Here is a 14,102-nt window from a genome sequence, read left to right on the forward strand (position 1 = left end):
GTGTGTGCGCTCTACACGACAGACGCTTGGCTGACAGCGATGGTGACGCAGAGCTGTCTCCTCAGACCTCAGATTTTCACTCGAAGACACACACACAGCGTTTACATTTATTCACTGTACAGCGTGAGAACTGTTTACTGTTCATTAAGTGGAGGTGGTCCACCGTGAAGGTCTTCATCCTCGATGTCGTAACGCTCAGTGGGCTGGGGGGCAGGAGGCAGAGGAGGGGCGGTCTTGCCGTCTCAAGGTGGAGGCGATGGAGGAGGTGGAAGGGGAGGTGGGCACACCCCGTGTGCAACGTTACGGAAATGCATCATGGTTTCTGCGAGGCTTTTTTGCTTTTTCATTTCTTTAGAAGTGTTTCTATAGGGCACCAGCCCTCCTTCATACATCTGCTTCAGTTTCAGTGCCAGCATCATAGGAGGGTCCGTGTCGTAAACGCGGTCAGAAGCGCCCTTGAATAGCCGGCCGCGTCTGCTGCGTTGTGTGTCGTCTATTTTCTGATGCTGCCTCGTCTGTGTCTGCTTCCTTGTCGCTTGGGCGGGTTCGGGAGCGCTCGGCCCCATCAGGTTGTCTTCTGTTAATTCCTCCCGTGTGCCGCTGTTAGCTCTTGAATTTCTCCACGATTCGTATCTTGAAACGCTTCACCCCTCCCCCCCCTTTTTTTTGCCAGATCCACAGTCTCTTTCACAAGTTCCTGTATTAGCTCTGTCATGAATCCTGCGAAGTCATGCGTGACGTCTGGACACAGGAATTTATCGTTTTGGGCTTGACGACTTTCACGGCTTTTCCTGTAACAACCATGCATCTCCACTGTTGTGGTCCTTCCAGATGTGCACGATGCTGTCTCTGTAGGCATTCCCTTCCAGAGTGTTGACTGTCCTTTCCATAGCGCTCCATGGGTAAGGGGCCTTGGTGGTCCTGATGGTCCCTTGATCTGAGGCCAAATCAAAAGACATTGTGTTCAGGGGCAGACAGGCCACTTTGACACCTTTGGTGTTGAACTCACAGGGTCTTCGTGGCCAGGGCCATTGTCCAATACCAAAAGAACTTCAAAAGGCAGTCCCTTACAGGCAAGGTATTTTGTGGCTTCGGGGACAAAGTGTCAATGGAACAATCCAGAAAAGGGCTCTCATGATCCAGGCCCCTTTGCCGTGCAACCAGAAGACTAGTAGCTGTTGTTCGTCTTTCCCTTCAAGGCTGGGGGTCAGCAGCTGCATGGACAAGGGCGGTCCCGGCCGTAGACTTACTGCCTTTGTGCAGAGCAGTAGTTAGCTGCCCCTTCCTGCCGTAAGTCCTGGTTCTCGCTCCTCTTCCTTATCATAAATGCCCTTTGTGAATTTCTTCCCGGAATAGGGCACATTGGGCTGCATTAAAACCTGTTCAGGCAGATCTCTTTTCTCCCCAGTGATTTTCTTAACAGCGTCTGGGAACCCATCTGCTGTCTCTGGACCGGCAGAAGCTGCTTCTCCTGTTATCTTGACATTTTTTAAGCCAAACCTCTTTCTAAAATTATCACACCATCCTTTGCTGGCATCAGATTCTCCAGCTTTAGACCCTTTACCTTCCTTTGCTCTAAGCTGCCACGTAATGACTTTGCTTTTCCTCACACCGTATCAGAGTTTGTAGGGGAGCCTTCCTCACCGCAGTCCTGCACCCGCGGCAAAGCTGCGCTTTCAGTGCGACGTGAAAAGGATTTCACAAAGAGTGTGAGGTTTTATGCCTGCTGGTTGGTGCAGCTGCAGTCACGGCTTCATGAACTTCCTTTTCTTTTATTGCAGTGGTCCTAACACTGAATTTGTTTACCTTGAAATGGTGATGGCCACAGCTGCAGACCTCAATCTGCCGTGCACATCGAGCAATTAAACTTTTTCTTGTAACATCGTGACTTTTCCCTGCTTCTTGGGAGCACTTCTGGCATCACTAGTGTCACTCCTTGTGTATGGGTGCCACCGTGTTATCCAAGGTTCACAGTATTGCACTAAACACAATGAAAAATATGTGAGAACAGTGACAGATCACTTTTTACTGTGATGCGAAATTTTCTGGAGAGACAGACGGCTAAGGCAGAGGTGATGGGTCTCAAAGGGATTTTAAGTGGACGCTCCAAACACTCGGGCGCAGCGCAGGAGCAACAGGTGATGGCTACAGAATTATTACACGGCACAGTTTGCACCACAGTTCACTACGCAGTTACAATTACATTGGTATACGTGTCTCTTGACTGTGAATGGCGCCGTGTGTGTCCTACCAGTGTGTGCGTAAGCTCTGATAAATGTTAATATTTTATTATAGACATACACATTTTATGGTAGTGGATGATAAAATAAACTAGTGTCTACATATATTTTATGCAGTCATTACATAATTAACCTTTTCTTGATTTTTTTCAATATTCAGGCTACGCAATCCATCTCCAAGTTTTTTCAAATTGTTGCAAATCTCCAAAATTTTTTTCAAAATACTCATTGAAATAAATACAGGTATAAGTAGACCACGAAGTTCAAACCTGTGTTCTGCAAGGCTCAGCTGTACTTCCAGAGCAACGTTACAAGGTTAAATGGTAGTAGCGGTAGTAGGCATCCTTGCCTTGGAGTTTCCCCATTAGTAGGAAGCTAGCTCTAGGAGTGAGCTGTACTGCTTTATAATTTTAAGGAAGTATCAAGCTGTTCCTGTTTTCTCAAGAGTTTTTATTGATAATAGGTGTTGAGTTTTGTCACAGGGTTTTTCCAAGCACTATGTAGAGAATCGTGTAATTTTCTCCTTAGTCCTGTTCACGTGGTGATTTATATTAATAGATGTCCTAACATTGAACCAACCTTGCTTTCCTGGTATAAACTCTGCTTGCCCACGGGGTGCTATTCTCCTAACGTAGCGTTGCAAAACTCTATTTAGGGTTATCCCATCAATCAATATTCGCAGGTAGAAATCGTCTGTCACTTTCCTTTCTGATGGCCTCTTTATCACATTGTGATACACTGTTATCCTTTCCTAGTAAAATTAATTTGGAAGTTTTTCTTCACTTTCTTTACTCTAAAGCCATTTACTCAGCATGGGGACTCTCTGATCTCCAGAGGGTTGATAGAATTCCCCTTTGAAACCACCTGGGCCTGGTATTTTTTGTGGGATAGTGTTTAATAATTTTCTCTATTTCTTCTGTAGACGTTGATCTGTTTAACTTTCACCTCTACTGGGGTCAATTTTTATAACTATTTTATTAAGAAATTATCCATTTCACCTGAGTTTTAAAATTTACTTGCACAGCATTGTGCAAAAATAATGTTTAAGGTTTTTTTTAAACTTCCTCCGTATCTGCGGCTCCTTTCCTCCATTGTTTCTTATATATCTGTGCTTACCCTTTTGATTAAACCAGCTAATGGTTTGTTTATTTTGTTTTTATAAGAACCAGGATTTTTATTTATTAATTCGATCTGTTTCTCTGTCCCCTGTTTACTCTCATCAGCCTCTGCCCCCATCTGCACTCTGGCTTTCGTATTTCACTCCTTGTGTGTTCTCTTGATTTGCTTGCTTGCTCTTTCTCTTGCTTTTATTTAATTCATATACTTTTATTCTTTCATTTTTACTGACATAGGCCTTTAGGGCTACGAAATTTCCTCACTGTTTTGATGTAGTCCATTGGATCTGACATGTGGTGTTTTCATTAGAAATCATGTGATTTCTATTTGTATTTCTCTTCACCCAAAAGTTGTCTGATAGAAGTGTTTTTTGTTTTATTTAGAGGTAGATGGGCTTTTGGGGGTTTTGTTTTTATTTTTAATGTCTAGTTTTCTTGCACTGTGATCAGAGTGCTATTTAACATTTCTCCCGTGTGCAGCTTTTTGGGATTTTTCCTGTGTCCTAATGTGTGGTGGGTTGTTGTGCATATGCCCCATGTGCTTAAGAGGAAAGTAGATCCTGTTATCAGAACATTTGATATACATCTGTAATAGCTACTGATCGCTTGTGCTGGTTGGGTTTGGTCGCACTTTGGCTCTCTGGGAAGAAGCAAGTCCCAGGAACGTTCCTGCTGCCTCCTCAGACAACTCTCCCACTCCGATGGCAAACTGAGGGGAGGTCACTTGTGTGGTTGGGTTAAGGGGTGCCCTGCTCCAAAGTGCCTCCCTGTCCCCTCCCTGCAGTGTCATCAGGTCTGTTTGTTTGGGTCAGGGCGTCCTCTGCTGTCACTGCAGGTGGCCCTGGGCAGGTAAAAGGGAAAGCTAATGGTAGGTAAGGTTTTCAGCATGTCTTTCTTGAGCAGGTTTGGAGCACCTGTGGGATCTCCAAAATAAAGGAAATGAGGTGAGGACCAAGGGTGGCTGGTGACATGGGGTCAACACACATTTGTTCTGAGCCTGGGTGCATTTTGGTGTTTTGCTTCTTATCTAGACACAGCTGTTAAAAATGGGACCTAATTAAACTTAAAAGCTTTTGTACAGCAATGGAAACCCTAAACAAAATGAAGAGAAAACCTACGGAGTGGGAGAAAACATTTACAAACGATGCCACCAACAAGGGCTTAATTTCCAAAATACAGAAACAGCTCACACAGCTCAATGTCAAAAAAAAAGCAAACAACCCGATCAAAAAATGGACAGAAGACACCTAAATAGACATTTCTCCAAAGAAGACATGCAGATGGCCAACAGGCACACAAAAAGATGCTCAACATCACTAATTATTAGAAAAGTGCAAATCAAACCCACAATGAGATATTACCTCACACCAATCAGAATGGCCATCATCGAAAAGTCTACAAATAATAAATGGTGGAGAGGATGTGGAGAAAAGGGAGCCCTCCTGCGCTGCTGGTAGGAATGCAGTTTGGTACAGCCACTGTGGAAAACAGTGTGGAGATTCCTTAAAAAAACTGAAGATAGACTTACCATGTGATCCAGCAGTCCCACTCTGGAGCATATATCAGGAGAAAACTTTAACTCAAAAAGATACATGCACCCCAATGTTCACAGCAGCACTGTTTACAATAGCCAAGACATGGAATCAACCTAAATGTCCATCAACAGATGACTGGATAAAGAAGTTGTTGTGTATTTATACAATAGAATATTACTCAGCCATAAAAAGGAATGAAATACCATTTGCAACAACATAGATGGACCTGGAGATTATCATACTAAGTGAAGTAAGTCAGACAAAGACAAATACCATATGATGTCACTTATATGTGGAATCTAAAAAAACTGGCACAAATGAACTTATTTACAAAACAGAATCAGACTCACAGACATAGAAAGCAATCTTACGGTTACCAAAGGGTAAAGGGGGGGTTATATATTTGGAACTTGGGGTTAACACATATACACTACTATGTATAAAAGAGATAAACATGGACCTACTATGTAACAGAGAACTATATTCAATATCTTGTAATAAGCTATAATGGAAAAGAATCTGAAAAAGAATGTATATATACATATAACTGAAATCACTTTGCTCTTCACCTGAGACATTGTAAATCAACTATACTTCAATAAAAAATAAAAATTTTTTAATTAAAAAAATATACAGCTGTTAACAATACCAAGTTCAAGGGTAGGATTTTAAAAAGTGGGCAAAATAGCTGAACGCGGTAGGAAAAGGAGAAAACAAGGCATCGGTACTTAGAAATCAGGCGGTAAAATGAGCAAGCTCCAGAACGTCAGGAAGTGTGAAGCAGGCAGCTGAGGCCTGTCGCCCCGACAGCAACGACAAAGAACCAAGCTGTCAGGGCGCCTCTGTCAGAACTCTGAAAAACAGTCAGCAGTTTGCAGCAACCAAGCAAGTGCTGAGTGACTTGAAACAGTAGAAGAGCTTGGCGGTGTTTTCACTTGTCCCGCCCGCCCCTGCCCTCGCGGCAGCCCCCGGCCCAGGGTGGGACGGGTCCCTGGTTCAGAGAGAGCAGGCAGAGCTTATTGGAGAAGCCTGTCTATTTGTCCTGACTTGTCGGGGGCTGCCTGCAGCACTGACAGGGCCCTGTGCCACCAGCTCAGAGCCCGCTGCAGGCCGAGAGGTGGCGGCGCTGCTGAGGACGTCGCCAGGTGGGCAGCCTCAGTGTGCGCCTCACGTGGCCCCCAGGGGGGCTCGGGGGAGGAGCTGGAGGAGAGATTCTTCGGGAAATTCTTGGGGCATTCGAAGCCCGCGCGTCCCGGGAAATGTAGAAGCCCCTTTAGAAGCCCGGAGCAGGCCCAGGGCGGCCAACACGCCCCAGAGCCCTGAGCAGACCCTGGGAAGCGGAGGCCCAGCACGAGCCGCCTGCAGAGAGCTGGGCAGGCCCCCTTTGTCTCCTTGTCTTCTTCCTTTTCTGTCTCTGTCTCTGCTGGCCAGATGTGCACACTCTGTAGGGGAGACGCAGGGCACAGGCAGGCGGCCAGGCTAGGCTGCCCCATCAAGGAGGGGTCCCAGGGCCCAGGAGCCCCAGGGCAGGGCTGGCCCCCACTGTCCCGTCTGTGGGAGGCAAGGCACCGGCTGCCCATCCAGTCCTGCAGGGGGTTGAGAAGCCAGCTCCTCACCGCAGCACCCACAGGCAGGCCCCCACCCTGGGAGCCGGCTGCCCGCCGTTGGGCTGGCACTCCTGTGGTGGACCCACTTTTTGGTTTTGGGTGTGGACACCCCAGAATCTGGCTGGCTTGCAGCTGTCATAGCCTCCCCACCAGCCCCTGTTTGGAGGGCGCAGGCTGAGACAGATGCTGCAGACTGACGGTCTCCACTCCCTGCACGGCAGGCCTGGTTCCTGGGGTGTGTGTGGTCTGGACCCTCGAGGCCCCTCTGCAGATGGGGTGCCAGTGTGTCTGACCATGTGCCATCTTTCCATGCAGGAAGAACATTTCCCCAGAGCGCGTGACCCACGCAGACAGGGAGCAGACCAAGAAGGTGGTGTACTCGGTGGTCTATGGAGCAGGTAGGCTGTGGGTGTGGACCTGAAGTCTTGGTGTCACCTGTAGGCCAGACGGAGATGGCTCCGTTTGTGCACCCATGTTTAAATGTGGCTGTGACATAGAGGAATCATTCTTGGCCATGTAGCTCACTTCGTGAGTCTCCGTGTGGCATTTACACTGACAGTACAGACCATTCACAGCCGTCAATGCTCAGTGCTCCCACCAGCCTTTCCACGTGAGAGAGGACCTGCAGAGTGAGAGCTGGCCAAGGTCGCAGCCTTCTGGCCCCAGCCACACATCAAAGTGCCTGCTGGGGGCTATTTCTGTGCTTTGGGAGGCTCAGGGAGACCCTCATCCTAACCCCTCCCCTTCCCCTTCCCCTTTTCCAGCCTCAGGACCCACGGCAGAGCAGACCTTCTGCTCTCCTCCACTCTCCCGCCCTCTCCTTTCTACTTCCTGACCGCAGGCTCTCTGGGCTTCTAAAATTCTTCCTCCCTCTCAGCCATGCTGAATCAGTGGGCCTTCAGTCCCTCGGGAGAGCAGGAGAGGTGCGGAGGCCTGTTGGCCAGGCCTGTGTGGCCCTCCTTCTCCTGAGTCAGTTCTGCTTTGAGAAGTAGGGCTGGGGTCTGACACGAAGAAGAGAAGCGTCTTCCTGCCGTGGGAACCCTGTGTTCATTCAAGGAGACGCAGCACAACTGAACTGGCTTCCAGTGCAAGGACATCTGACCAAACACACAGGCGCTGTGGGGGAGCCTTCTCGTCCTTCTCCCGCATGGCTGCGGGGTCATTCGACCTGCTTCCAAGATGCCTCTTCCAGGGACTGCGAGTGACTGCGTTATGAAGAGTCTGGAAGCTGCCTGAGACCGGCCAGGCTGGCTCTGGCCAAAGAGCTCTGTTCCCTCTGCTGGAACTCCTTCCCCATGGCCACAGCGCTTGGCCTCACTCCTTTCAGACCTTCATCACCGGTCCCTCCTCAGCCCCCGCTGACCACTGCACTCCATCCCTGTGGGCCACATCTGTCCTTGCAGCCTCTGTGGGTCGGGAGTGCAGGCACAGCTGAGCTGGGTCCTCCCGGGGCTGTGGTCTCAGCCGAGGCTGGACGGGTGCACGGTGGCTCCAGCTCGGGCTGGCTTTCCAGGGCCTCCAGCAGGGCAGGGTGAGCTGTGCATGCAGGGCTTCCTGCGGGTGCAGGTCCGCCCCTCCACCTGCCCCCCAGGGCACCCAGGTCCGTCTTCTCCTGTTGGCCTCGCCCCTTCTGGAGCATTCACTTCGTTTTTCTGGAGAGGAGTGGAGCTCTACTTTGTAAATAAGCAGTGAGTCATTAGCTGCGATGTTGGTGAAAAGGGTAATTTGGCTGCTTTTAGCCCTGCTGTGACGGGGTTCCCACCCCAGGTCTCTGCTGTTCCCACTGTCGCCTCCGGCCTGGCAGCCGAGTTTCCACCCCTGCTGGGCTGCATCTGCCTCGCATGTGAAGCAGGGCCACATCGGGTGAACGTGTCTTGTGCCCTGGGCTGTGGGACCCTTGTACACTGTCTGCCACCTGGCTCCTGGGCAGCAGTGTACTGCTTTAGGCGAACGTGCATGAGGGTGTGAAGCTAGGGCCACGTGGTCGTTGTGAGGACGATAGGGAGAGATAGGAGGGGAACCGGGCTGCACAATGAAGTGAGAAGACGCTGGGAAGGGTGCGTCCCCAGAGCCTGGCCCCTGCCTTCCTCACCTTCTCAGGTGCTTGGAGCCCGCCAGGAGCAGAGCACCAGCACCCAGAGGCCGCCACCCAGAAGGTGGCCCTCGGCTCACTGCTCCTCTTCAGTCGACTCCCCCCAGCATGCCCCCACCAAGCCCACCTGGAGGCACCTCCTCCAGGAAGCCCCTCCTGACTGCCCTGGTCCTGCTCTGAGCTCCTGCTGCTCTTTGAGTCAGTCTGACTCTTGATTCTCAAGTTGCTGGTGCTTCTTGAGTTGGCATCACATCCACATTTGATCAGCCGGCATCACTGCATGTGAGCCCGGCTCCATCCCAGACACCAGGCGCCCTGCTCCCAAGGGCCAGCGCTGGTCAGCTGAGGCGTGGGAGCCAGCCCGAGGGGACAGCACCAAGCGATCAGCACACGTCCAGCACAGAGGCCGGTGCCAGCGGAGCCCTGAGAACGGCCCTCCCCGGGCCAGGCAGGCTGCCCCGAGTAGCAACACCCGGGCTGAGCTTTAAGGGACGCGAAGGAGCCAGTTAGTCTGTGCCAGCTAGACCAGCCGGCACTCCTGGGGCCAGGCGCTCACTGGGCCCTGAGCTGTAAACATGAGTACGTGGAGAAAAGCAAGTGCAGACTGCCCTCCTAACAGCAAGAGTACTGCACGTGCACCCACACAGCGCACACACACGTGCACACACACGTGCGCGCGGTGGTACACACGAGCACACGTGCAGGACACAGCCCTCTGTGTGAAATGCCAGGTTGTGCGTTCATGAGGGTTCACGAGGTTGGGGCACGATGGGGAGCCTCTCCCAGGGCTGCTCTCGGGGAGACAGGCCTGTGTGTGGTTACAGCTGAGGCAGCAGGGACCTGGTCCGCTGTATGGACGTGTGAGAAACGTTGTGTCAGAAGAAGGGGCCAGTCCTCACGAGGCGCGGAGCAGAAGGCCTCCCAGATCCAACGTCGTTTTGCTTCGGAGGCAGGGGCACAGAGGCCTGGGGGCAACAGAGCTGCCAGCAAGGCTGTGGGGAGCAGAGCCAGGGCTGGAGGGCTGACCGGACTCCCGTCCCTGTCTCGGGCTCAGTCCTACTCTTTTCAGAATTGCCATGTCGTTTGCTCCTCTTGTGAGCAGGCTTTCCTCATGTACAGGGCCCTTGGCCACCCTCTGCCCAGCACATGTCCCACCAGCTCTACGGAAGAAAGGAAAGGAATTCTTTCTCAGCCACAGACACTGCGAAGGAGACGTATGGCGTCTGGTGGTGGCCACGCAGCTCCGTCAGACCACCCTCCCCCAGATGTCAACTCTGCAGTGTGGGAAGATATAATTAACAACCACCTAAAGTTCCTGAAAAGGGGCCAGAAGCAGACAGACTTGGAGGTGGGTGGACACTGGGAGGAAGGAACAGTCCAGGTTCCTTCCTGAAGACAACCTCGGTCAGCTCGGTGGGTGGCTAAAACTGACAGCAACCCAGAGCCGTACGAGCGTGAAGAACCGGAGGACAGAGGCTGGGGCAACCAGCGCATCTGCAGAGTGAGGGGAAAATCTCAGAAACGAGAGAGCTGAAGAGCACCAGCTTCCGGGCACGGGCTCTGCCCAGAGCCCTGGCTGAGCCCTCAGCGCGTGCGAGCAGGGCAGGCCTCCAGCAGCCTGGCTGTGGCTGAAAGGGCTGACTGCAGATTTCAGCCGCTGCTCACGGAGAGGGCGCAAAGTGTGAAGTTTGACTTTCGCCGAATTAACTGCCCCTGTTATAAATACCAGTACTGCTGAGAACAACATAACAGAATCCAGACTGCCCACCACGCGTCACTCACAACATCCAGGATACAAGCCAAGTTACCTACCCTGTGATGAAACAGGACGACCTGATCCATGCTCAAGAGAAAAGACAGCCACGGGAGATCCTGAGATGGCCCCAATGTTGGATTCAGCAGACAAGAATTTTAAAGCCACCATTACAGCTATACTCAAGTGCGTAAACGATAATATGCTCTTAATAAATGAAAAAACTGGAAATCTCAGAAAATAAAAAGAACCAAATGGAAATTCTAAAGCTGAAAACTGCAATATCAGAAAATAAACATTCCACCTACTGGGCTTAACAGCAGAGTCGACGTGGAGAAGGACTTGGCAGACAGGACACGAAGCCCCCTGGCCAGACCAGCCGAAGCGCGTGGCCACCGCTGCCTCCTCTCTGGGGGCCGGTGCAGCTGTCCATTCGCGGGCCATGGCGGGGGGGATTGGAAAGTCATGGGAAGAGTTCCAGATGAATCGTTCCAGTGTGCTGTGTTCATGAAGCCAGCACAGGGCCTTAATCAAGTCCTAGAAGGGAAATCGGAGTGTTTTCATTTCCAACCAAGTGACGTGGAAGGGTCGACAGGCCTTGGCAGAGAGAGGGGACTGCGGGCCCCCAGAGCTCGGTCCTGGGAGGAACTTCAGGGAGCACAGGGGAGCCCAGCCTTTCCCACTCTTCCTGGCCATGCAGTGGAAGCAAACACTCTTCACCCTGTCAAGACAGGAGCGCTCTTTCTGGCCAGAACCGCTGAAGGCACCAGCTGGACAGGGCCAGGAGGGGCAGGGCTGAAGCGAGGACTGGGTTTGAGAGGTCAGCCAGTCCTGTTCCTTCCAAGGTATCTGCTCTGTCTTCACGGCCCCTCCAGCTCCACCACCCCAAGGCCATGGCTGCCAGGCCATGTTGTCTGAAGGCCCCACAGGCAGCATCTAGTGTGACCCCAGAGTTGACCCACTGCAGAGGGCAGCGGGCCCTCCCTGGTCCTGGTCACGCTCTCCTGGGACCTCAGGTCCTCAGCTGCTTGTCTCTCTGGGTTCCCACAATGATGAGGCTCTGGGAGCCCCAGCTTTGACCCGGCCCCGCCGCCCAGCAAGGCTCCCAAGCCTGCCCTCGCGGCTGCCTCCTCCATTTAAATTCTTCTTTTTCGGAGGCGAGCAGGAGAGAACAACTTCATATTAAATCCCAAGCAGGAGCCAGGCTCTACTTCCTGCTTTTCCCGCCTGGGCCCATGGGGGCTCCCTGGCGGTGAGGGCGAATGGTCCTTGTTCATAGTTGGAGAAACCAGGCTTGTTCAGGTCAGTCAGGTCACTTCCCCAAGGCCACGCAGAGCCTCCTGTGAGTGAGGGTGCTGGGCTGGGACCCAGGTGTGTGAGGGGCAGCGCCCCGGTTCTGGGGTCAGATCTCCCTGCCAGCAGGCTGAGAGCAGGGGCTGCATCCACGTCAGTCAGGGCTTCCCTGCAGCACCTGCCAGGCCCTCAGTCAATATTGCTGAACAAATAACTCTCTAATAGGCCCCGTCCAGGTTGGCTAGCACGTGGCGCTTGATTTGTAAAGCCCAAGCGGGGAAGGTACAGCTCAGCAGTGGAGCGCATGCCTAGCACACACAAGGTCCTGGGTTCAGCCCCCAGCACCTCCATTAATAACTAAGTAAATAAACCCAATTACCTACCCTCCCAACAAAATTATAAAAATAAAATATAAATAAATTAATTTGTAAAGCCAAAAGCAGCACCATCCTGACCAGTCAGCAGAGACCAGTGGTGCCAGTTGGACCTTGATCGCCGCGTCCTCCAGGAGCCCTTCGGTCGGCTCACTTCCATGTGTGGTGGCCACTGCCTGGTGGCTCATGCCCTCGGTCCCACCTCGTGTGAGTTTTGGGCCGGCCTCTGATGTCGAGTGTTCCTGCTTGTATAGGGAAGGAGCGGCTTGCTGCTTGCCTTGGAGTAACTGTTCAGGAGGCTGCCCAGTTTTTGGAGAGTTTTTTGCAGAAGTACAAGAAAGTCAAGGACTTCACCCAAGCAACCATTGCCCAGTGTCACCAAACAGGTAAGCCGGCCGCAGCCAAAGCCCCTGGCAGGTCCCTCACCCCACCTTTGCCCTCCCTGTGGCAGCCGGGGGCCTCCCGCCCTGCTCCACCTGCGGGCAGGTGAGCAGGTGGGAGGGGGTGCGTGGGTGGATGGATGAGGACTGGGCGAGTGCCCAGCCCCTGCTGGACACATGGGACTGGAAGGCTCCACATGGGAGGGCCCAGAGCCAGGCTCTTCTTGAAGCACAGAAGTCAAGCTTGAGTTAGAAACAACAGAAGGGCAGGTCCACACAGAGAGAAAACCCCACACCTGAAGGTGGAGAGCACGTGCTCTTAGGAGAAGCACGTGGTGAGTCCACAGCGCGCCACCACAGTTTGGTCACAGAGTTTCAAAGAATAGCAAATAGAACATGTTCTGTGACCACAATGGAGTAAAATGGTTTTATCTCTGTACATGTGGCCATCTGTCCGTCTACCTATTTGGAAAATCATTGCACTCCTAAATGATTTAGGATCAAAAAGAAGAAGCCCCAGGAAAATCGCCGGCATTTTAGAAGGAGATGACAGCCTGAGTATCTCACGGGAAGAACTGTGAGACACGGCCAGGCGGACACTTCACTTAGAGGTGAAGGAAGTCTGCAAGAGTGTTTTAAAGAGAAAAAACACCTTCTGCACATAAATGGCTGTACTGAACATTCAGGGCATCTGGAAGGGGCAGCGGAGCAGACGAGAGGAAAGAAGGAAGGACGTAGGAGCAGAAACTCAGGAAACAGACGGCGGCCGAGAGGCTCGGCGGGGGTCTCGGTGGGAGCCGCGGGCTCAGCGCACGCTCAAGATGAGAGCCCGAGTCGCGGGGAAGCCGCCCCGCAGCCCAGTGAGGAAGGCCCTGCCCGGCTCTCCAGGACGCGCTGGTGACTTTCCTCCCGGAGCGCACAGCGCCCGCGCGGCCCTCCACAGGCTCCCCCGGGCCTGACTGCACGTCCCACCACCGGCCTGTGCGGGGGCCTCCCTGAGTCCTGCAGCCTCCGAGGGCGGCAGAGGACCACTTCCGTCCCCCAGCGAGTTCCAGCACAGCCCGCAAGCCCGGACCATTCCCGGGCCCAGGAGCCCCCAGCTTGGGGAGAGTGAAGTCCTGTCAACTTTGAAACGGTGAAGTGGTGACAGTGGCCAGTGCTGACGAGAGCGTGCGGAGCCGGGGTCACTGTAGGTGGAGGTGCGGCGGAAGTGGGGGCCTCTGTGGGTGGGGGGCTCCCACACTGGCCTGTGTGGCCCTCGCCGCAGCTCTGAAGCGTGGGCCGTGTCGTCACCCCACCTCACAGGTGAGAAAGTGAGTCCCCGACAGGTTGAGTAGCTTCCCAGTTCATGCAGCAACCAGCGGCGCCGGGCTGGGCCTGCCGCTAGAGCCAGAGCCAGGGCCTCCCCTGCTGGGGGCTCCACTTCCCTCCCTTGTGCTGAGCTTCCTCGAAGCGCCGTGGGGCTCTAGGTGCCCCAGCGCGAAGTGTGTGTGCCCTTTGATGCGGCAGTTACACGTCTGGGCAGACGCTGTGAAGACACACTCAGTGGTCATTAAACGTCTGTTGCGTGCCTGCCCCGTGTCAGGCACTGTACTGAGCCAGGGGCAGAAGCTCCTTGCTCTCCTGGAGCTGCGGTGCAGGGAGACGTAACCCTCGAGTGAGCCGTTGCATCCCGTGTCCGAAGGCTGGGATCCTGGGTGTCTGAGCAGGGGC

The 14,102-nt window shown here is 53.0% G+C and overlaps 1 protein-coding gene across 1 annotated transcript in view; it reads left to right on the forward strand.

Moving 5' to 3' along the window:
- POLN (DNA polymerase nu) overlaps positions 1 to 14,102 on the forward strand; it is a 127,529-nt gene that overhangs the window by 98,439 nt on the left and 14,988 nt on the right. The window contains exons 18-19 of the mRNA XM_010959099.3: positions 6,813 to 6,895; positions 12,264 to 12,395. Coding sequence (XP_010957401.2) covers positions 6,813 to 6,895; positions 12,264 to 12,395 — 215 coding nt within the window. The remainder of the gene's footprint in view (positions 1 to 6,812; positions 6,896 to 12,263; positions 12,396 to 14,102) is intronic.

Source organism: Camelus bactrianus, chromosome 2, assembly GCF_048773025.1.
Source record: "Camelus bactrianus isolate YW-2024 breed Bactrian camel chromosome 2, ASM4877302v1, whole genome shotgun sequence".
NCBI classification, from domain to species: Eukaryota; Metazoa; Chordata; class Mammalia; order Artiodactyla; family Camelidae; genus Camelus; species Camelus bactrianus.